This window comes from Notolepis coatsorum (genome assembly GCF_963971535.1).
Source record: "Notolepis coatsorum genome assembly, chromosome: 13".
Lineage (NCBI taxonomy): Eukaryota > Metazoa > Chordata > Actinopteri > Aulopiformes > Paralepididae > Notolepis > Notolepis coatsorum.
In genome coordinates, this window is record NC_140177.1 from 118,892,116 (window position 1) to 118,915,637 (window position 23,522).

The 23,522-nt window shown below is 46.4% G+C and overlaps 1 protein-coding gene across 1 annotated transcript in view; it reads left to right on the top strand.

The window, feature by feature from the left end:
• The window catches only part of adcy8 (adenylate cyclase 8 (brain)), a gene marked incomplete at both ends in the record, with an annotated part of 388,672 nt that overhangs the window by 189,684 nt on the left and 175,466 nt on the right, over positions 1-23,522 (top strand). Inside the window, 3 exon segments of the mRNA XM_084327783.1 lie at positions 10,569-10,699; positions 15,885-15,996; positions 22,948-23,075. Of these exon segments, the coding sequence (XP_084183909.1) occupies positions 10,569-10,699; positions 15,885-15,996; positions 22,948-23,075 (371 nt within the window).

The following is a 23,522-nucleotide window of genomic DNA, read 5'->3' on the forward strand; positions in this document are numbered from 1 at the left end:
CAGAGTTAGTTTTCTCGGATAGTCCGCTTTTTTTGGGCTGGTGTGAATGTTCAGTCGAACTCTGGTGCGGACCAAACACGCAAACTCTGGTCCGCCTGAAAACGTAGGTCTCGGTTCGCTTCATCGGACCAAACGCGGACCAAATATAGGAAGTGAGTCACACTCTCATGAGCAGAGCGCTAAATTACTACCTAATTACTATCTGCGATATGAGTCACAAGCAGAGAAATGTGTGTGGACAAGAGGCGGGTTGCTACGTTTACTGTAGGGAGGGGCTTTTAGACCCATGTTTTTTTTTTGCTTCGAAAAGAGGGACATCCTCTCAATATGTCAAATGGTGGGACAGTACAACCAAAAGCGGGACACCTGGTCACCCTACCACCGACTGAAAATTGTGACGCCTCCGCTCACAGACACACAAGCACACGTTAGGGCTCGCAAACACACACACATTTCCACTCGCTATTGTGTCCAATAGACGAGCGCCCTTTTCGACCGCGTGACATTGTTCAGAAAGTTTGGTGCACTTGACAAATTGCAATGTGAATGCAGACGAACCAAATGAAGAATGCAACAATGTTGCAACTTCACCCCCCCTACCACACAGAGTCCACCAAAACTATATGTGAAAGCGCCCTAAAAGCCCTGTGCCCGAAAGTCCGCAACATGTCTTGTGGGATGGTGAGTAAGCTTGTGTCAGAGGAGCGGAGATTCCGGGAGGGGGTTGTTAGGGATTTCCAATCCCTCGTGAATTCTTAATTTATTTGCCAGTGGACCAGTCGGCCGAAAGACGAAGCGGAACACGGAGTATTTCTCAAACGGAGCTTTTATTCATCAGAGAAGAAGACAGTTACCCCGCGTGGGCACATCACCAGTAGAAGGAGGAGGCAGAATGTCCATATTACATGTCATTTTATACACTCTTGAGAAAGGGGAGGAGTGTGTGTGTGTGTGAGTGTGTGTGTGTGCGCGTGCATGTGTGTGTGTGTGCGCATGCATGTGTGTACAGGGGGCCCTGTGTAGAAGGAACCTCCAGCCAGAGGTCATCAGGTCACGCCACATGCACAAAGTGAGACACAGAGAGAGCAGGGTGCAGCCTACACAAGCAGATATGAGATTTTACCAGGCATCAATGAACTAATCTATCAATTCCCCCTTTTGACGTTAAATAAAACGTCAACACACAGTTCATTGATCTGTATCCGTCGATTGTAACCTCATTACATGCATCACATCCAGGGGAGGAAACTAACTTTTTGGCTTACCAGCCAACTGGCGAGTATCTGATTTTTTTTACCAGCCAAACAGATTTTTTACCAGACAAAAAAAATCGCTAATTGTGATAATTACTTCTTTGTACGTCTTCGTCTAAATTGATTTTCAATCATAGTAAATTAATCACACTGTCTCTACTCTTCAAAATATTACATCATTAAATCACATATTAACATGAAAGAGGGAACTATTCTGGACTGGGTTGGGCTGAACTGGGCAGTGAAAGATGCTGGGTTGGGCTGGTCTAGGTTATACTGAATGATGAATTGAAAATGAATTGAAAATGGGGGACCCTGGTGTAAACAAGACGAAAGTCTTTCTCTGGTCTGCATCCCCTTAACAATTGCATGCATTGAGCCGTACTGTACTGTACCCATTCTGCAATCTGTTAAATAAAGTTTTCATTCATTCATTCATCACAGCTCAACTACTAGGAATGTGTGTCTGACTCTTAAGTGCAGGAAATATTCATCAGAAAGGGGGGACATGATGGAGGGAATGGAAAGAGCAGGTTTGACAGGAGCAGGGTTGAAGGGCATATTGGAGTGTGGAGGAAGTGGACAAGGCATTAAGCAAACAGGACTGAAATGGGGGACCCTGATGTAAACAAGACGAAAGTCCTTCTCTGGTCTGCATCTCCTTAACAATTGTGTGTATTGAGCTGTACTGTATTGTACCCATTCTGCAATCTGTTAATAAAGTTTTCAATCAATCAATACTGGGTTGGGCTGGTTTAGGTTGTACTGAGTTGGGCAGTGAAAGAACCAAGCATTTCACTGTAATGTAATAGCTAAATAAAACAACTTGAACTTGACTTGTTACATTTGCACTCTGGTTGTATGCCAAATGTATTCTGGTTGTACTGTACTTGTGCTGTAAGATGACAATACATTGGAACCGAATCGACAACGCTAGGGGTTCAGCAGGTGTATTCTGAATGCCAAGTATGACAACATCACCGTTGTGAAGGGCATATGGGCGAGTCACAGTGGTGATATGGGGGGAAACCCGGTAATAATAAAATGTCACTTGGCTGCATTTAAGCAAAGCCGCTCAGTATAGTCGTCCACTATGTTGAACGCGCGTTATGGTAGCTTGTTACATGCTAGGTAGCTAGCCGGCTAATGTTGTTGACTTGTCATTCTCATCCGACTCGAAGGAGACGCGTCGCATGCTGTTGTTCGCCCCCATGTCAGACCGCACTGATATCCGAAAGCGACGACTCTACATGCAATTATTTTCATCCACTGGTGTGTTTTTGTCTAAATTTGTCTACGTTGTCAAGCCGGCTGCCGGTGGCAGGAGTCTGTAGGTCCGCGCGGCGCGCGCAGTGATCTGTCCACTTCCCCTAGATGGGCGGCATCTTCTAGAAAATGAGTGTTCATTGGAGGAGCTTAGAGCGCATCTGTACAACGATGATGTTCATTGGTTATGGTCGGATTATTATGAGGCGCAAATGGGAGGAATCAAGGGGGGAGTCAGAGTTCGGCTTGTGCCAGTGAGCGAATCAGCAGATTGCAGAATGATTTTTTTGTTTTGTTTTGTAATTACTAGTACTCGCCAGACTGGCGAGTGCTCTTCATGAATTACTCGCCAAACGTAAAAAATACTCGCAATTGGCGAGTAAAGTGGCCTAATTTCCTCCCCTGATCACATCCAATACCAGACGGGATAATCAACATCAGGAGAGCAGAGAGAGAGATAGAGGGAGGGGGGAGAGCGGGAGAGAGAGAGAGAAGAAAGAGAGAAACACAGATTATGGCAACCTAACAGAAGATATAGTAACCCCGTTGGACCCCCCTTACTCAGGCACACCCAACGTCCATCAGGGCGCTACCTTCCCTCTGTCACAGTGCACCGCCCACCTGGGTCGGCCCCGTCTTCTGGAGGGCAAGGGCTGACCTCCTGAGGTTGGTCCCCGTTCCAGGTGCGGGTCCCCTAGCAAACGTGCCTCCTCTGGTCCGCCGCCTTCCCAGTGTCTCAGACTGTCCTCTCCACCTCTCGCCGGCCAGCCCCACCGTCACTCCAACTCAGCCCAGTGTCTCCCCTGCGGCCGCTTCCCCCGTTCTCGTCGTGGATGAACTGCGTGTCGTAGACGACTTGCGGCGGTGCCTATGATCTGCGGTGCATGTGGTGCCTGGCCGCTGTCGCTGATCTCCGGTGTTGCGGTGGTCATCTCCGGCCTCTGTTGCTCAGCTGCCATCTCCTCCGGTCCTGGCCCTCATCCTGCCCCGTCTGTCCTCCGTCTCCTCCTGCCTGTCACCCGGTCGTCTGGTGGTCTGGTCACGGACGTCTGAGGGGCTGCTGGTATCTCACCCCTGGTTCAGACGCGCTGCAGACAGCTGGTAGTGAACGTCTGGATCTTCTGCATCGTCTTCTCCTCCTCCGAGTCTCCATTCCTCCGTCCTCGGGGCTGGCCCACATCAATTCTCACTCCGGAACCTCCATTTGTTAGGGATTTCCAATCCCACGTGAATTCTTAATTGATTTGCCAGTGGACCAGTCGGCCGAAAGACGAAGCAGAACACGGAGTATTTCTCAAACTGAGCTTTTATTCATCAGAGAAGAAGACAGTTACCCCGCGTGGGCACATCACCAGTAGAAGGAGGAGGCAGAATGTCCATATTACATGTCATTTTATACACTCTTGAGAAAGGGGAGGAGTGTGTGTGTGTGTGAGTGTGTGTGTGTGCGCGTGCATGTGTGTGTGTGTGCGCATGCATGTGTGTACAGGGGGCCCTGTGTAGAAGGAACCTCCAGCCAGAGGTCATCAGGTCACGCCACATGCACAAAGTGAGACACAGAGAGAGCAGGGTGCAGCCTACACAAGCAGATATGAGATTTTACCAGGCATCAATGAACTAATCTATCAATTCCCCCTTTTGACGTTAAATAAAACGTCAACACACAGTTCATTGATCTGTATCCGTCGATTGTAACCTCATTACATGCATCACATCCAGGGGAGGAAACTAACTTTTTGGCTTACCAGCCAACTGGCGAGTATCTGATTTTTTTTACCAGCCAAACAGATTTTTTACCAGACAAAAAAAATCGCTAATTGTGATAATTACTTCTTTGTACGTCTTCGTCTAAATTGATTTTCAATCATAGTAAATTAATCACACTGTCTCTACTCTTCAAAATATTACATCATTAAATCACATATTAACATGAAAGAGGGAACTATTCTGGACTGGGTTGGGCTGAACTGGGCAGTGAAAGATGCTGGGTTGGGCTGGTCTAGGTTATACTGAATGATGAATTGAAAATGAATTGAAAATGGGGGACCCTGGTGTAAACAAGACGAAAGTCTTTCTCTGGTCTGCATCCCCTTAACAATTGCATGCATTGAGCCGTACTGTACTGTACCCATTCTGCAATCTGTTAAATAAAGTTTTCATTCATTCATTCATCACAGCTCAACTACTAGGAATGTGTGTCTGACTCTTAAGTGCAGGAAATATTCATCAGAAAGGGGGGACATGATGGAGGGAATGGAAAGAGCAGGTTTGACAGGAGCAGGGTTGAAGGGCATATTGGAGTGTGGAGGAAGTGGACAAGGCATTAAGCAAACAGGACTGAAATGGGGGACCCTGATGTAAACAAGACGAAAGTCCTTCTCTGGTCTGCATCTCCTTAACAATTGTGTGTATTGAGCTGTACTGTATTGTACCCATTCTGCAATCTGTTAATAAAGTTTTCAATCAATCAATACTGGGTTGGGCTGGTTTAGGTTGTACTGAGTTGGGCAGTGAAAGAACCAAGCATTTCACTGTAATGTAATAGCTAAATAAAACAACTTGAACTTGACTTGTTACATTTGCACTCTGGTTGTATGCCAAATGTATTCTGGTTGTACTGTACTTGTGCTGTAAGATGACAATACATTGGAACCGAATCGACAACGCTAGGGGTTCAGCAGGTGTATTCTGAATGCCAAGTATGACAACATCACCGTTGTGAAGGGCATATGGGCGAGTCACAGTGGTGATATGGGGGGAAACCCGGTAATAATAAAATGTCACTTGGCTGCATTTAAGCAAAGCCGCTCAGTATAGTCGTCCACTATGTTGAACGCGCGTTATGGTAGCTTGTTACATGCTAGGTAGCTAGCCGGCTAATGTTGTTGACTTGTCATTCTCATCCGACTCGAAGGAGACGCGTCGCATGCTGTTGTTCGCCCCCATGTCAGACCGCACTGATATCCGAAAGCGACGACTCTACATGCAATTATTTTCATCCACTGGTGTGTTTTTGTCTAAATTTGTCTACGTTGTCAAGCCGGCTGCCGGTGGCAGGAGTCTGTAGGTCCGCGCGGCGCGCGCAGTGATCTGTCCACTTCCCCTAGATGGGCGGCATCTTCTAGAAAATGAGTGTTCATTGGAGGAGCTTAGAGCGCATCTGTACAACGATGATGTTCATTGGTTATGGTCGGATTATTATGAGGCGCAAATGGGAGGAATCAAGGGGGGAGTCAGAGTTCGGCTTGTGCCAGTGAGCGAATCAGCAGATTGCAGAATGATTTTTTTGTTTTGTTTTGTAATTACTAGTACTCGCCAGACTGGCGAGTGCTCTTCATGAATTACTCGCCAAACGTAAAAAATACTCGCAATTGGCGAGTAAAGTGGCCTAATTTCCTCCCCTGATCACATCCAATACCAGACGGGATAATCAACATCAGGAGAGCAGAGAGAGAGATAGAGGGAGGGGGGAGAGCGGGAGAGAGAGAGAGAAGAAAGAGAGAAACACAGATTATGGCAACCTAACAGAAGATATAGTAACCCCGTTGGACCCCCCTTACTCAGGCACACCCAACGTCCATCAGGGCGCTACCTTCCCTCTGTCACAGTGCACCGCCCACCTGGGTCGGCCCCGTCTTCTGGAGGGCAAGGGCTGACCTCCTGAGGTTGGTCCCCGTTCCAGGTGCGGGTCCCCTAGCAAACGTGCCTCCTCTGGTCCGCCGCCTTCCCAGTGTCTCAGACTGTCCTCTCCACCTCTCGCCGGCCAGCCCCACCGTCACTCCAACTCAGCCCAGTGTCTCCCCTGCGGCCGCTTCCCCCGTTCTCGTCGTGGATGAACTGCGTGTCGTAGACGACTTGCGGCGGTGCCTATGATCTGCGGTGCATGTGGTGCCTGGCCGCTGTCGCTGATCTCCGGTGTTGCGGTGGTCATCTCCGGCCTCTGTTGCTCAGCTGCCATCTCCTCCGGTCCTGGCCCTCATCCTGCCCCGTCTGTCCTCCGTCTCCTCCTGCCTGTCACCCGGTCGTCTGGTGGTCTGGTCACGGACGTCTGAGGGGCTGCTGGTATCTCACCCCTGGTTCAGACGCGCTGCAGACAGCTGGTAGTGAACGTCTGGATCTTCTGCATCGTCTTCTCCTCCTCCGAGTCTCCATTCCTCCGTCCTCGGGGCTGGCCCACATCAATTCTCACTCCGGAACCTCCATTTGTTAGGGATTTCCAATCCCACGTGAATTCTTAATTGATTTGCCAGTGGACCAGTCGGCCGAAAGACGAAGCAGAACACGGAGTATTTCTCAAACTGAGCTTTTATTCATCAGAGAAGAAGACAGTTACCCCGCGCGGGCACATCACCAGTAGAAGGAGGAGGCAGAATGTCCATATTACATGTCATTTTATACACTCTTGAGAAAGGGGAGGAGTGTGTGTGTGTGTGAGTGTGTGTGTGCGCGTGCATGTGTGTGTGTGTGTGTGCGCATGCATGTGTGTACAGGGGGCCCTGTGTAGAAGGAACCTCCAGCCAGAGGTCATCAGGTCACACCACATGCACAAAGGGAGACACAGAGAGAGCAGGGTGCAGCCTACACAAGCAGATATGAGATTTTACCAGGCATCAATGAACTAATCTATCAGGGTGTAGGTGTGGAGAAGGTCGGATAGGTATTGAGGGGCAGTGGTGTGTAGGGATTTATATGTGAGCAGGAGGATCTTGAAGGTGACACGAGATTTTACAGGAAGCCAGTGAAGGTGTATGATGGTGGGGGTGATGTGTTGCCAGGGTTTGGTGCGGGTGAGAATAATAATTATTACTATTATTCATATTTCAACATATCCTTTTTGTTCAGAAAGCATAATAATATAGTATTTGGTTGTTGGACATACATTTACATTTGTTCGTTACTGAATATACCGCACTGATGTCATCACAGGTGAGGTGGCACAACAGGACCAGACAGGAGCAGACAAGACGATGCGGATAGCGAGTCCGAGGGGGATTCATAAACACCAGATACAAAAACAAGCAGGGCACATCAAAAAGACTACTAACCTAAATCTGAGTAACAGTGGAAAGAGGAAAAAGGGGAAACAAAAAGACTACTACTAAACTGACTGACAAAGAACTACAATAAATAACACTATGAACTACAACTATGAATGACAAGACAACCAATACCAGACACTGGGACAAAACAAGCAGACTACAAACACTATCACTAAACAGTGCACCTAATACAAGACACAATACTAAGACAGTAAAACTCTTTACAGGGGAACATGAAGGAGTGCGAAATAGAGGGAGATAGAGAGAGATAGAGAGAGAGAGAGAGAGAGAGAGAGAGAGAGAGAGAGAGAGAGAGAGAGAGAGAGAGAGAGAGAGAGAGAGAGAGAGAGAGAGAGAGAGAGAGAGAGAGAGACACTAAGGGACAGAGAGACAAGGAACACACATACTTAGACAGGGAGAGGTAGAGCATATGAGAAAACTCCATGGACATTACAGATGTCATGGTCTTGGAGTTCCATATCAATGTCGTTTTTGGAAGAAAAAAAATACCTTTTGAATAATTGAACCCTTGCACTGAAGAATCATATTAGTCCATTTTGAAATACTACTGTTTGGATATACTGTATCTGCATATAACCCTCTTCCCTTACATGTACCGGTTTACATATCTGCATGTGTTGTATCTATATATGTATATATCCCATACTTACTCTCAGTAGTTATACCACTGGCCAGTATGGCTTACTACCATAGTATATTTATACATTTATCACTGTACATAATTAAAATCAAATCAAATGTATTTGTAAGGCCCAACAACACACGCTAATGTCCCCATGGGCCAGACACGTCTTCTTTAAACAAGTTTGATTGATTGATTGAATTGATTGAAAACTTTATTAACAGATTGCAGAATGGGTACAGTACGGTACAGCTCAATACATACAATTGTTAAGGGTATGCAGACCAGAGAAAGACTTTCGTCTTGTTTACATCAGGGTCCCCCATTTTCAATTCATCATAACATATATGACATACATGACATACAGATAGACAGTACTGCTACATCTATACATTTATGACAAACCAGATTTGCAAATACAGTACTGTTTGTGATACGAAAATAGTCCAGAAAAGAGAGTATATACATTTGACATAGAAATTGTACATTGGAGGAGGTTGGGTAGGTGGGGGGGGGGGGGGGGGGGCTGTACATTGGAGGTGGTTGGGTGGGTGGGGAGGGGGGGAGGTTGGGTAGGAGGGGTGGGTGGGGGACACTGTACAACTGAACAAGCAAAACTGTACATTGGAATATTGACATACTTGGTAATTTACTGTACATTGGGGGGGGTTGTGTTAGGACATTTACAGGGGCCAGTTTCGAATTGCAGTCTCCCGTAGGTGTTTTTTGAGAGTGTTTTTGAAAGTGGGTAGTGATTCACATTCCTTTACAGCTTTGGGTAGGGCGTTCCACATTGATGTGGCATAATTGCGAAACGTGTTTAGTCCCTTGTTTGAGCCGAATCTGGGTTTAACATGATTTGTGGAGCTCCCTCTGGTGTTGTGATCATGGTATTCACTGACCTTTGGGAAGTATTTTGACATGTACATGGGTACCTTGGTCGTGTAGTGTATCTTGTAGACCAGGCCCATTGCAAGTTGCTGTACTCTGTCGTCTACTCTAAGCCATCCTAGGTTGTCAAACTCGGCAGGGGTTAGGTGGGTTCTAGGAGTAAGGTCAAGCAGTAGTCTGACCAGTTTGTTTTGAGATGTTTGTAATTTTGTTTTTAGCGCCTTTGAGGTGCTTTGGTACCATGAGGTGCAAGCATAGTCGTAGTACCCTTGAATGAGTGCTCCTGCCAGAGTCTTCAGGGTATTCTTGTTTACCAGTGAGGAGATCCGGTACAAGAATCGAGTTCGTTGGTTGACTTTTTTTATTACATTGGATGCCATTTTGTCACAGGAAATATTTGCCTCTAGGATGGAACCCTGTTCGCTGTATACAAACATTATCGTGTTCGAGCCCATCAGCAATACCAATTGAGTCACGTGACTAAGTTGCCCCGGACCTGCGCGAGCTGCTGTGCTAAAAGAATACGACGGGGCTCTATGGAGAAACCATGGCACTCAAAGAATGGTCCCAGAACTGCGGAGTCTCCAGCAAACAATCTTTTTGACTTCATGGGATCTGTTAAAGGAACACATGGAAGCGGACACGGACTAGCTAGTCTATAGCTGTTGGCCCGAAACACCTCTCCCGTAGTTTTAAGCTAGGCTAGTGGTCCGTATCTGCTTTCGTTCATTTGTGCTGAGCTAGGCTAGCTTGCAGGCGGATCACTTTCTACTCAACGCACAGAGAGGAATTTGGTATCCATCTTCTGTCTGACTCATTTCCCATAATGTTGCTGTGTTCCTTTAAATGGTCTGTTGTTTTTAGCTATAGTGCAATTGCAGCACTGATCTACTGTGAAACTCCCACTTCTATCATATTGGGGAGTGTGTAAGAGGATGATAATGTTTCATTGTGTGTCAGGAACGCTTCACACAGATAGACCTTATGTCTAAGAGGATGGTGAGTGGGCACAGGATGTCTCCATCTTCATCCTTTCTTTCTCTCTTGTCGCTCACTCACCATCCTCCTCTTTGTCTCCTCCTGCTCTCTCTCTACCCACCATCCTCCTATCTGTCTCCTCCTGCTCTCTCTCTACCCACCATCCTCCTCTCTGTCTCCTCCTGCTCTCTCTCTACCCACCATCCTCCTCTCTGTCTCCTCCTGCTCTCTCTCTACCCACCATCCTCCTCTCTGTCTCCTCCTGCTCTCTCTCTACCCACTATTATGTATAATAACAACACACTGCTTCATGGCAGACAGTCGCAAAACTTACCGTGCCGTCTTAAAGGCACAGTCACCACTATTGTGACACAAACACACCCCCCCCCCCCCACCCCCTGTCTTTATCTGGTGAAGTCATGTGATTGATTCCTCTAAATGGTGTCATGTTTTGAAGACTAATTCAATCCCATCCCTTTTTTCTTCTCCATACCGTAGGAAAGACTGGTGTTATCAGTCCTCCCCCGTTTTGTGGTTCTGGAGATGATCAACGACATGACAAATGTAGAGGATGAACACCTCCAGCATCAGTTTCACAGAATTTATATCCACCGCTACGAGAATGTCAGGTGAGAAGACAGCCATTTTGACTCAAATTTAGTTTCATCACAATGTTAAAAATGTACTGGATTTAAAAAATATTTTTTTTATCTCAAGCAGACATTTTTGAGTTTCTCTTAATTTTTCAAGTCAAATGTACCGTAGCATTCTGGTTTTATCGCATGCAGACACGTTTAAATTCCACTTCAGTCAGTAGGCCTTGATACACATCAGATACTGTAGATCCACAAGAGGGTCCAAGCCATACTGCCATACACTCCACCCAGGTACTATTGCATCATGGATCAGGTGCCTTTTCAGATCTTGTGAACAGGGACCCAACTCCTCAGCAGTGGATAATTGAGTACCTCAGACAAAGAAATACAGTAACTCTATTTGACGTTTTCAGAGGAACAATTTTTTCAAACTTCATTATCTAAACATCGTACAGTAAGTTAGAGTGTTGTGTTCATTCATAGTAAAAGGCAGTAGAGGTTGAGTCCTCCACCGAGGCCCCCCCAAGCAGGGCAGGCACCTGCGCTGGGAACCCGTCCGGCCAAAGTGTAGCAGAGGGTGAAGCCCTCGCATAACCAATGTGACAGGCATTGCTTGGACAGCGCCTTACCCGCGTGAGAGCCACCGTAACAAACAAACAGTTGATCGGTAGCCCTGAGATCCTGCATGCAACTAAGGTAAACCATCAGCACACGGACAGGACACAACAGGTGAAGGCTCGCCTCCAACTCACTAGCGTGAGGAGGAGGGTGAAACGCCTGGAGCACAATATCCCTGGAGCGATAAGAGCTCCGGATATTCTTTGGCACAAAGGCCGGATTAGGCCTCAGAGTCGCACTGTTATCAGCCTGAATAGACAGGCACTCGGACCGCACCGAGAGAGCACACGTGTTTAGCGGAGGTGATGGCCAGAAGGAACGCGGTCTTGAAAGACAGCCGATCCAATGGCGCCTGTTCAAGAGGCTCAAACGGGGCCCCCAACAGCCTTTCCAGGACCAGTTGGAGGTCCCAGCTCGGAGACAGAGCACGTTCCACAGGCTTGAGACGCAGTGCACCAAGCAGGAAACGTCTCACGAGAGGGTGGCTGAACAGCGTTCTGCCCTGCCACTCTCAAAACATAAGCCACTTCCCTGCGTAAACCGCGGTAGTGGACAGAGCGTGCACGTTCTGGATGGTGTTAACCACAGTAGAGTTAAGACGCATCCCCTCCAGATTCACCCTTTCAGCAGCCAAGCCATTAGAGGCTGCCCCACAACAGGAGGCAGAAACAGTGTTCTGTGTGCCTGAGAGAGGGCCCGCGGTGACCACGGAACAGGCCACGGCGGGGCCACCAAGAGCTGAATCAGGGCCGGGAACCACACAGCTGTGCCCTGGTCCGGCGCGACCAGGATCAAAGTCCTGCGCTCCTGACGTACCCGCTCCAACAGCTGAGCTATCAGGTGTATGGGGGGGAACGCGTACAGAATCCCAGGCGGCCACAGGTACATCGAGAAGGCATCCACTCCCAGAGAGGGGTTGTCCTTCCAACTGACCGAGAACCACAGAGGGCACTGGTAGGACTGACTTCTTGCAAACAGGTCCACCGCGGCCTCCCCGAATCGGTCCCAGACCTGTCTGACTATGTCTGGACGTAGTCCCCACTCGCCTGGGTGGGGACCGCCCCACGACATCACGACATTCTCCCTGCCGGGGATGTGGAGAGCCCTCAGTCTGCGCAGATTGAGAGACGCCCATAGCCAGAGTTCGACCGCCGCCCGGTGGAGACGGGGGGAGCACACTCCTCCCTGTCTGTTGATATACGACGCCGACGTCGTGCCGTCCGTCCTGATCAGAACATGCTCGCCCACCACACGATGGCCGAGCTGTTTGAGGACTAGAAGCACTGCCTTCAATTCCAACACATTGATGTGTAGTGCAGACCGGGCAGCATGGTCTTGCCAGCTGCCCCCTACTGAGTCGGTCCGACACGTCCCCCCCATCCCGTGAGGGAGGCGTCGGTGAAGACGTGACGTGTGATAGCCTGCTACCCATGGGGGCTGGTGAGGGCCCCAGGCCCCCCCCAGTGGGTGAGGTCCCCCAGTACTGACATGGGAACCTTCAGCTGCTTCCACTTGCCTCTCACAGTGTCTATTTTCATACTGAAAACCCACCTCTGTATCCTCATGAAGAGGAGGCCAAGAGGGACCACAGTTTGAGCAGATGCCATCATACCGAGCAGGCGCATCACAGACAGCGCCGTAACCGTCCTGCCAGGACGGAACCTCCCGAGCGTGCAGAGAATATCCTCTTAGAATTAAGCCCAAGTACTCCACCTGTTGACTGGCAAGAGGAGTACTCTTCTTCCAGTTCACAGCAAAGCCCAGGCTGGTGAGGATTTCCACCACCTGCCTGGTATGAGACCTGGCGATCTCCTCTGACCGGCTGAGGACCAGAATGTTGTCTAGGGTCGAATAAAATTCGTATCCCCTGACGACGCAGAGGTCCCAGCGCGGTCTCCACGCACTTGGTGCGATGAGCCAGAGAGTAGCCGAACAGCAGCCTATGGTACTCGTACGCTATTCCCTGAAAACAGGAAGCGTATGTATTTCCTGTGAGGAGGGAAGATCGGGAGGTCTATGGAGGTGAACCAGTCTCCCACTCGGCTGGGGGAACCCACGCTGCGAGTTCCTGGGCCTAGGGGTTCCCACTCTGACAATTTATTTTAGATACAGGGAACCCTGCTCCTAGCTAGCAGCTGGATGTCAGCCCCTGTCTTCATGAGAAGCGATATGTGGGGCCGCTTGCGCTTCACTGGAAGAACGCGGCCCGCAGCCAGAGGGGACACAACAGATCCCTGAATCTCGTAGTGTAGTGGGGGGGAATGAACGGAGAGCGTGCTAGACACAGCTAGATGGCGACGGTTACTCCTTGCCGAGGCGTGCCCATCTAATTCAGCCGATCCCTCGGCCGACGAGGGCTGTCGGCACCGTGATAGCCTGTTCTCTTTGTTTCCAGGTTATCTTAGGCGGGGGACACATAGCCACCGGTCGGGGGTCTCACAGCAGCCGCTGGCGAGACCGTGCCCTCACCTCTGACTGCGTGGTGTGGGGCGGCGTGGGGCCCCGGTCAAAAGCCGCCCGCGCCTCCGTCGACAAACCAAAAAGTCCATCCACGGAGAGGGGGGCCCTGAGGAGGAGAATTCTCCTCTCCTCCTCCAGGGGAGACTGCTCCAACCACAGATGTCTGTGAATAAGAGTCAACAGCATCCTAGCCCCCCCCCGCGGTTATAGCTTGCGGCTGGGTCAAAAGCTGAATAACCTCAAAACCCTGCGCGATGGTTTTGACGTCGACTGGCCCTAAGACCCCATCACCCAACACCATTTTCCATAGAAAAACAGCCAATTGAACAATGTCATTAGTTGCTGCTAAATTCTGTACTGCGGCGATATAAGCCTCATCAGCCCACTCAGCCACCTGCTGGGCCGACTCGCCCCTTGGTGTCGGCTTCCGGGTGGGATACCGCTCTAACATAACATTGACTACAAAGTCAGCGCCCCCTCAATGGGGAGCGACGACGCCTCTCTAGCGGACAAACTCAACTCCTTCTACGCTCGGTTCGGTGTAGACAGTGTCGCCGCTAGCCCTCTGGCTAGTGACGTCACTGGCGCACCGGCTGTTGTGGAGGGGGGGGGGGGGGGGGGCAACCGCGGGGGGGCGGGGGCGCTCTCTCGTTGTCGGAACACAGTGTGAGAAGAGCATTTATGCAGGTGAACACCAGGAAGGCTGCAGGCCCAGATGGTATAACAGGACGCATACTTAAGTCCTGTGCAAACCAGCTTGCCCCGGTGTTCACCGCCATATTTAATCAATCCCTGGCGGAGTCAGTAGTCCCTGCCTGCTTCAAGATGTCTACCATCATCCATGTACCGAAGAAACCATCCCCAACATGTCCAAATGATTACAGACCGGTGGCACTCACCTCTGTGGTCATGAAATGTTTCGAGAGGCTGGTCAAGGACCACATTTGTGCCTCTCTCCCCAGTGATATGGACCCTATGCAATTTGCATACAGGACAAACAGGTCCACTGATGACGCGGTCTCCCAGGTACTGCACAGCACTCTCTCCCACCTTGACCGTCAGAAGGGGGGCTATGTGAGACTGTTGTTCATTGACTACAGCTCAGCGTTCAACACCATAGTCCCCACCAGACTGGTGGACAAGCTGATCGAGCTAGGCCTGAGCTCCGCCCTGAGCGCCTGGGTACTGGACTTTCTGAGTGAAAGACCCCAGGCGGTCAGGGTGGGGGGTCAGACCTCCAACACCATCACCCTGAGCATCGGGTCCCCCCAGGGCTGTGTTCTAAGCCCCCTGCTGTACTCACTCTACACACACGACTGTGCGGCCAAGTTCAGCTCCAACTCCATTGTGAAGTTCGCCGACGACACGGTGGTGGTGGGGCTGATCTCGGACAACGACGAGAAGGCCTACCGAGAGGAGGTTGAGGTACTGGAACGTTGGTGCCAGGACAACAGCCTGCTCCTGAACATTGGTAAAACCAAGGAGCTGATCGTGGATTATAGGAGAGGACAGCAGGAGACACACACACCACTGACGATTAACAGGGCTACCGTGGACAGGGTGAGCAGCTTCAAGTACCTGGGGGTCCACATCTCAGAGGACCTGACATGGTCAACACACATAAACACAGTAGTAAAGAAAGCGAAGCAGCGCCTCTACCACCTGAGACAGTTAAGGAAGATCCGGGGGCTGGAGAACTCTGGCGAAAGTCCAACATTCTTCAATTTCTCCATTCGCTTCATAATAACGTTCCACTGGTTGAGAGTGCATATGAACAACTCACGCTTGGAAAAAGATAAGGAAGGGTGTAAGCGTGACCACTTCCTGTGTTTTGTAGGAACACACGGGAGTAGGCGTGGTCACGTGCAAGTGACGTGCATGTGTCAACTTTTTCACATGCACAATATGTGCATGGAGATGATATCTCAATATGGCAGAGCGGGACGCGATGTCAGATGTAATATAACAATAACAATTATTTTGCATGAGACACACTCAAACAAAGATTCATTGTGCTTGTGTTTATCGACGGTGTATGTATGTACAGTATGTAAAGAAATGACATGTATGTATGTAACGAAACATGTAGATGTGGACGTGTTGACGGGATATTAATGTGACGTCTCTGTATTTTATGTAGCATTCTGTTTGCAGACGTCAAAGGCTTCACAAACCTCTCGACGACGCTGTCAGCGCAGGAGCTGGTGCGGATGTTGAACGAGCTCTTTGCACGCTTCGACCGCCTGGCCCATGTGAGTACACCCGTTGTGCTGAGCAGCACCGGTACCAGTTCTGCAGGTCTTTTTGAAGTTCAGAGACCAGCTTGTAACACACATTTAATGCGTGAAAAGGTTTTGAATTTATTTTATTTCATAATTATAATATAATTTGTATAATCATATGAATGAATGTGGCCATTTTATATGTTATGATGTGTTACATTAAAGGTGTTTAAAACTAGTCTGATTTCATTGCCTTACGCCATTCAATCAGCCTATTCTCCCCACATGAACAACATAGCATACTGAGACAGTTAAGGAAGTTCAGAGTATCGGGAAAGATACTCCAGTCCTTCTACTCAGGAGCTGTAGAGAGCATCCTGACCGGAAACATCACTGCCTGGTATGGAAACAGCACGGCACAGGACAAGAAGGCCCTACAGAGAGTGGTGCGCTCAGCCGAGCGTACCACGGGTATTGCACTACCCCCCCTGCAGGTTCTATACAACAAGAGGTGCAAATCCAGAGCCTGCAGGATAATGAAAGACCCTCACCACCCCAATAACAGCCTGTTTCAGCTGCTGAGGTCAGGCAGACGCCTGTGAACCCCAGCTACTAGGACAGAGCGGCTTAGGCTCAGCTTCTTCCCCCAGGCCATCAGAGCCATGAACAATGAACATTGAGTGCTCAGAACATTGAACTGTCCACACACAAGCACACATGAACACATACACGACACGCACACTGTGCACGCTCACACACGAGCAGCCACTTAACACTTTAACATGAGCGGGCACACACTCATGTCGCACACACGCACACTTATGGCCAAAGGAAAGGACACTTTAAATTAAAATAACAGGAACAGTGTATTGCACTACCAAAGCTAACTAGCATGTCCCATATGCTCTGTAAATAACTATGTACAGATACCGAGATGTCACTCCATGTTACCTGTTACCTGTTACTGCACAATGTTGTTTTCTTCTTTTGATTCTATTATATGTACCACTGTATTGCACATCGTTGCGGGCAAGACCACCCGCATTTCATTGTATACCTGTATGCCGTGACAATTAAAACTCTTGACTTGACTTGACTTGAGACAGTGGTGGAAGAAGTACACAGTTCCTTTACTTAAGTAAAAGTAGAAAATACCCATATAAATTAGTACTCTGGTAAAAGTAAAAGTCCTCCATTCAAATTCGAATTAAGTATAAGTAGAGACATATTTGCTATTGCTAATGTACTTAAGTAAGTAAAGTAAAACTATGCATTCTACATGACATTTGTGTATTCCAGTGCTTGGGAGCATTCAATCATCGATCCATTGACCTCTAAAAGTTACGTTAAAGTGGTATGTGGTCCAGTTATGCTGCTTCTGATTACGTCCTCTTGATGTTGACAGGCTTCAAATGTGAAAGTATATAATCTTCATACATTTAGCATTTTGTTATATTATGTTTTCTATGCTAAATCTTTTTTCTACAAAGTAACTAGTAACTGATGGGTTCAGATAAATGTACAATATTTCCTTTGAAATGTAGTGGAGTAAAAGTATAAAGTTCCCTAAAATGAAAATACTCACGTAAAGTGCAAGTAGCTCGAAATTGTACTTAAGTACAGTACTTGAGTAAAAGTACTTAGTTACTTTCCACCACTGCCTTTATTCTACCTTCACACTGCAAGCCTTAGTGCTGAATTCTGATGTATTGCTCAGATAACCAGATTTGTTTGTTTGTTTGTTCATTGTTTATGGTTTAATTATTTCTTCCTTACACAACTCCTTAGCTAACCCTAACAAGTTACTGTAGCGTTTCGCCTAATTCAATTAACCTACTTAGCGTGTATGGATGCTGTATCCTTCACGCATAAGTCAGGGCTAAGGACCAGTGGTGCAGTCGTAATATGGGCCAAGGTCAAACGCCACGTGCACGCGCGCTTCTTTAATTGAATTAACTTAAACTAGAAAAGTAAATACAAACTAAATTAACAATGTAACTTAGAGTTAGTTTACTGAAGGACAGTTTCCTTCAGACTGAAGCACAACTTGTCATCCTTCCAGTCGGGAGATCAAGCAACCCCCCACCTACAGGGCTTGTATTTTGGTTGTCGGTATCCTATTATTATGCAAAGTCTAGGTGATAAGTGCCGGCCGGGGTATACGGCGCGACGAGTAATTTTTGTGTGCGCGCGTGCACATCATTGCGCGCACTTCTGCCTCAGTGACGTAGCCTAAACGGCGTTTAATCGCGTTTGACCACCACTGCATGCCTGCTAAGGACACAGCTACAACCACTAATAAAACATTTGTCTTACCTAGTAGAGTTAGCCTTCTTCTAGCCTTTTCCCATGGGGCTGCCAGTGATGCATAATATGTTAAATCCATTCATCCTTGCCAAGAAAGGTGCTAAGTAATACAAATAACACATTGATCATAGCACCAGTTAGATGTCTTCTTTGCGCAACGCAACTAAAAATGAACATTGGCCGTGATTTATCATAAAATAGGTTTACTGTTCACACGTTCCTTTTTTTCTACTTTTTCTCCTCCCTTTTTCTGTATTTTTCTCCCATCCCAATTTAGTCGTTATGCCAAATCCCCCCTCCCCTTCCTGGTTGTTGCGCGCATTTATCCCCCACTTGCCGGTCTAGGGAGCCCTGAAGTCTATCACATGCTACCTCCGACACATGTGGAGACAGCCAGCCGCTTCTTTTTACCTGACAGCGAGGACTCTCATTGGTGAAGTGTAACACGTGGGAGGATCACACTACCCTCCCCAGTTCCCTCCCTCGCTGTGCAGGCGCCCTGACCGACCTGTAGGAGTCGCTGTTTACAACGACCAGGACCCACCCCACCGGCTTTCTCACCCACTGACACTGCCAATTGTGTCAGTATGGATGACCAACTAAGCCGGAGGTACCGCTGACAGCTGGAATCGATCCCACTGTCTATGCGGTGGTAGACAGACGCTTAGTCCGCTGCGCTACCCGGCCGCCCCCTGTTCACACGTTCCTGTACATTTGTCTAGCCATGCAAAAGTATTTTATGATCCTTATTGACATTTTTAACCATGACAATGCCCAAATGTGGCCTGCAACAAACTAGTAGGTATGCCTTATTAACCTTAGGCCTTATTAGCCTAGCCCAGGGGTAGGCAACCCTAGGCACGCGTGCCTGCATAGGCACGCAGGGGCATTTTCATAGGCACAGGGGGCAGCATTAAAAATGTTTTTATTATAATTATTATTTAAATTTTTTTGCTTTGAAATATTATAGTGAAATATTTTGCACTGTTGTCTCATTTATCTTGTTGAAATCCTACCACAGGTTATTTTTACTACCACATATTTAATTGAGACCCTTTATTTGTTTATTATTTCAATTTAGCTGGAAATACATTGCTACATAATTCAGTAACATTTGCAGTGCCTTATAACAAAAACATTATTACGGTCACCATTGTGACCAGTGGGATTAATCAACACATTGTATTATTTATTTTTCTATTTCATTGAACATTGCACATGTTAAAAGCAATTTTTTTTACTCAAAATGTGAGTATTACCAAGTCAACTTGTGTTCTTAAAACAATGACAATAAACATAGTTGTATTAGGTTGAAATAATGTGGTTGTGTACTTATTTTTCTGTTAACTTATTATGAATTGAAAACTGAAAACATTAATGCACAGTAACTGAACTCAATATTTTAAAGTTCTGGTAACTTATTATAATTTTTTTTTGACAGTGTAGTCTTGCGATCAATCAAAACGTATTTACACGAAATACCTCACATTCACCCTCCATTCACATCCTGGTGTTCTCCTGGTGTTCTCCATTAGGCCTGTAGGTGGAGCTATGACAGCACACGTACAGTACACACACCGATGGTGTGTGATGTGTCCAAAAATGTATCGGCAAATGTGAGTGAAATGGTCGCACTGTATGCAGCTGTTTGTCTGCATTGCATTCCCCCCCACAACTCAGATTTAGGGTTGATAAAACCATCATAATAATATTGTTAATAATAACAATAACAATAATGATGTAATAATGTAAAAATTATCATTAAAAAGACCTGATTATGAGAAAAAATTATTACGATGCATGGAATATTGTTGAGGCACACTAGTTACAACTATATTTCAAACAGGCACTCCATGTCAAAAAGGTTGCTGACCCCTGGCCTAGCCCCTTGCCTTAAAGGAACATGCCAACATTTTGGGAAATTAGCTTACCTTCTTCTCCAGAGAGACAAGAAGATAGATACCAGTTTCCTCTCTGTGCGTTCAGTAGAAAGCTATCTGGCTGCATGTTAGCCTAGCTTAGCACAATGAATGGAACCGGACATGGTCAGTTAGCCTTCAGGAGAGGTGTTAGTTGGACAATGCCTAGGCTAACCGGCCATGTCCGCTTCCATTCATTGTGCTAAGAAGATTGGTATCTATCTTCTTGTCTCTCTCTGGAGAAGATGATAAGCAAATTTTCCAAAATGTTGGCGTGTTCTTTTAAGACTGTTAGATGTCTCACTAGATGGTCCGGCGTGAATGTAGAGCTGTCTCTAAAAAAACACAAGGCTCCTCCTTTACTTGGTTCGTGAAAAGCTGTCTTACATGATCTAGTTGGCTCTAGTTTTACATTGGACCGCAGAGCGGATGGACATTTGTTAATGCAAGTGACAACCTTTCATGTCAAGTCAAGTGTTCCTTTATTAACACTTTGATCGCCATGGTTAAATTAATAATTTACCATCCCTAGCCAGCTCTATTTGTCTATGGAGAAGTTCCCCTTCTTTGCAGGGCTATAACTTTTTAAATTGTATTGCTAAATTGACATTATTATGGCCCATTCAATGTCCTATATCTATTGTTCAGGGTGTAGCAACGTTATACTTTTTCATTCACATATTCATACTAAAATACGGTCTAAAGTATAAGTATGTTTTTATCGTTTTCTGCAGCTTTCTCCAGAACTTGATTTATAGCCCCAAATGCATTATATTGATGATCAAATACAGTTTGGTAGCGATCGGTGCCAGATAAAAAATTTCAACTGGAGGTACTTCTAGAAGTTCTAGGGGGTCGTTTATAATTCCGTGGGCAACGTTATATCATTCATCTAGTGTGGGTCATATGATCATCAGAGCAGTTAGTATAGCAGACATTAGAAAAGAACGCTGAAACTCACCGTATCTTCCTCGCGCCGTTGGGGGATGAGCGTGGAATAGAATTTTTTCTATTATGGGATGTCGAAATATCCGATCCATCTCCAGGTTGTATAATAGTATATACGTCCAAATCATGTTGTTTGTCGAGTTATTAGCACCGATCGGTGTTCACTGTGTCAAGATGGAGTCCTGCTAATGATAGCGAGTGCCCGGACGAAATATGGGTGAGCACCACGTCATCCACATGACTTCCTGTTGGGCGATCTGCCGATCGGCCACCAGATGGCGCTCTTGAACCGTTAGCTCAGGTCCCCGGAGGAGAAATATGATTTCGATCACAGATTTTTGAAATATTGATATCAAAGACGTGTTACGGCGTCTTCGGCAGAATGAGCATGGCGGGCAATGACGAGTTTAGGCGTTTCCGGCGATTAAAGTGTTAATCCCCTTGTGGAAATGCAGGTGTCATAGCAACATGGAGGAGGAGGAGGGGAGGTACATGCAGGAAAAAAGACAATACTAGAAGTAGTCATCATAGTAGTAGAGTAGAACATAATAATAATAATAATAATAATAATAATAATAATAATAATAATAATAATAATAATAATAATAATAATAATAATAATAATAATAATAATAATAATAATAATAATAATAATAATAATAGTGGAATGGAAGTATATCCTATCAATAATAATAATAATAATAATAATAATAATAATAATAATAATAATAATAATAATAATAATAATAATAATAATAATAATATTATACATGATATATATTGTTGTAGCATACTGCACCAGAGTCTGTGCAGTGTTTCGTAATTAAGAGTCCGACAGTCCTAACAGTTCTCAAGTTCTCCAGCAGTTAGTTCTCCAACTATTGATGGCTACCGGCACAAAGGACTAGCCGCTGCGATTTGTGTCAACTCATTAGGAAGTGGAGGTTTCCCTCATTTACAGAAATGACTAGTGTACAATAAAAAAAAGATAAATAAACAAACAAAGTCACATAATCGCAAATCATACTCTTAACATAATTTACATAAACTCTAAACTAAACTATAAAAAAATGTCCAAGTTTTCCAAGTGTTCAATTGAGCGCATCAATTGAAAAGGCTGATCTTCCAAGTTCAGAGCATGCTTGAGGGACCCCAAGAACCAGCCGCTAGATGGGGTCAAGTAGGTTTCAAATTTCAACAACAAATACCAGTGATCAACAATGCATTAACAATGCCTGCATTCACCGTTCTTTTAGCTCATTGAGATGAATGCCATTCAATTTGATAATACAGCACTGAGAACTGCAACACTCGAGCCCTGCCAGCTGAAGAAGATTTTCCTATGGACATGCCCACTAAGACTTGAAGCTGTGCTGTCATTAAGATGTAAGGATTGTGAGTTGCTCCATAGCTAATTGTGCGCACTCATGGTGACTCCTTGGATGCAGGGGGACGTTTTGGTTAAGAATTGACAGCACTACTAGAGGAACAAACACTTTGTGGGGCCACAACACTTATCTCCCATTAGTTGAGTATGGAGCTGTATGTCCCTGATTTTACATCTTGACAGCATCACAGGTCTGGGTCTTTAATTATCTGGTTTATGGTTTTGAGATAGAACATGGACATAACGGATACGAGCGCTTGAATTAAGTGGCATCCTACTTGTGTTTAAGCTTTGCAAGAGTCATTTGTCAAGTAGACAGCCTATGATAATTCCAAATCATGGTGTATACATTACGAGTACAGTATGTAAGATCCTGGATTCTAGTCTGATTTACCGATGTTGTCTCCGTGTCCATTGCAGGAACACCACTGTCTTAGGATTAAGATCTTGGGAGACTGCTACTACTGCGTGTCTGGCCTCCCTGAGCCTCGGCAGGACCACGCCCACTGCTGCGTGGAGATGGGCCTCAGCATGATCAAGACCATAAGGTAATGTCCCTGATTATTAGTACCTAAGGGCATGTGTCCACCTAGCTCACATTTCCAGCTGAAAAACGCTGGCAGTGTGCCGGTAGTTTTGGGATGAGGCGCATCTTGTAGCAAGATGACAGAGAGAAAGAAATCTAGCGACAGCCATCTTTTTATCGTATTTTACTGCCGTGGTTTTGCACATATAGCATATTTTAATACACTTTATTGTATATTAATTATATATATAGTTATTGCCTGACACCACAGTTCACCCTTTGCTTTTTATTAGCTTTTTATTAGTGTATTCGTGTAGTTATTAGTGTATTTGTGCCATCTCTTGTGGGTAGACCGGCAGGCAACTCCGGTGTCAGGTTACAAACAGAGTGGTAGATATGATAGGCTGTGATTGGTTGTCTGAAATGCGCTCAGCGCATCGCTCTGAAAAGTTCAGAAAGTTTCAACTTT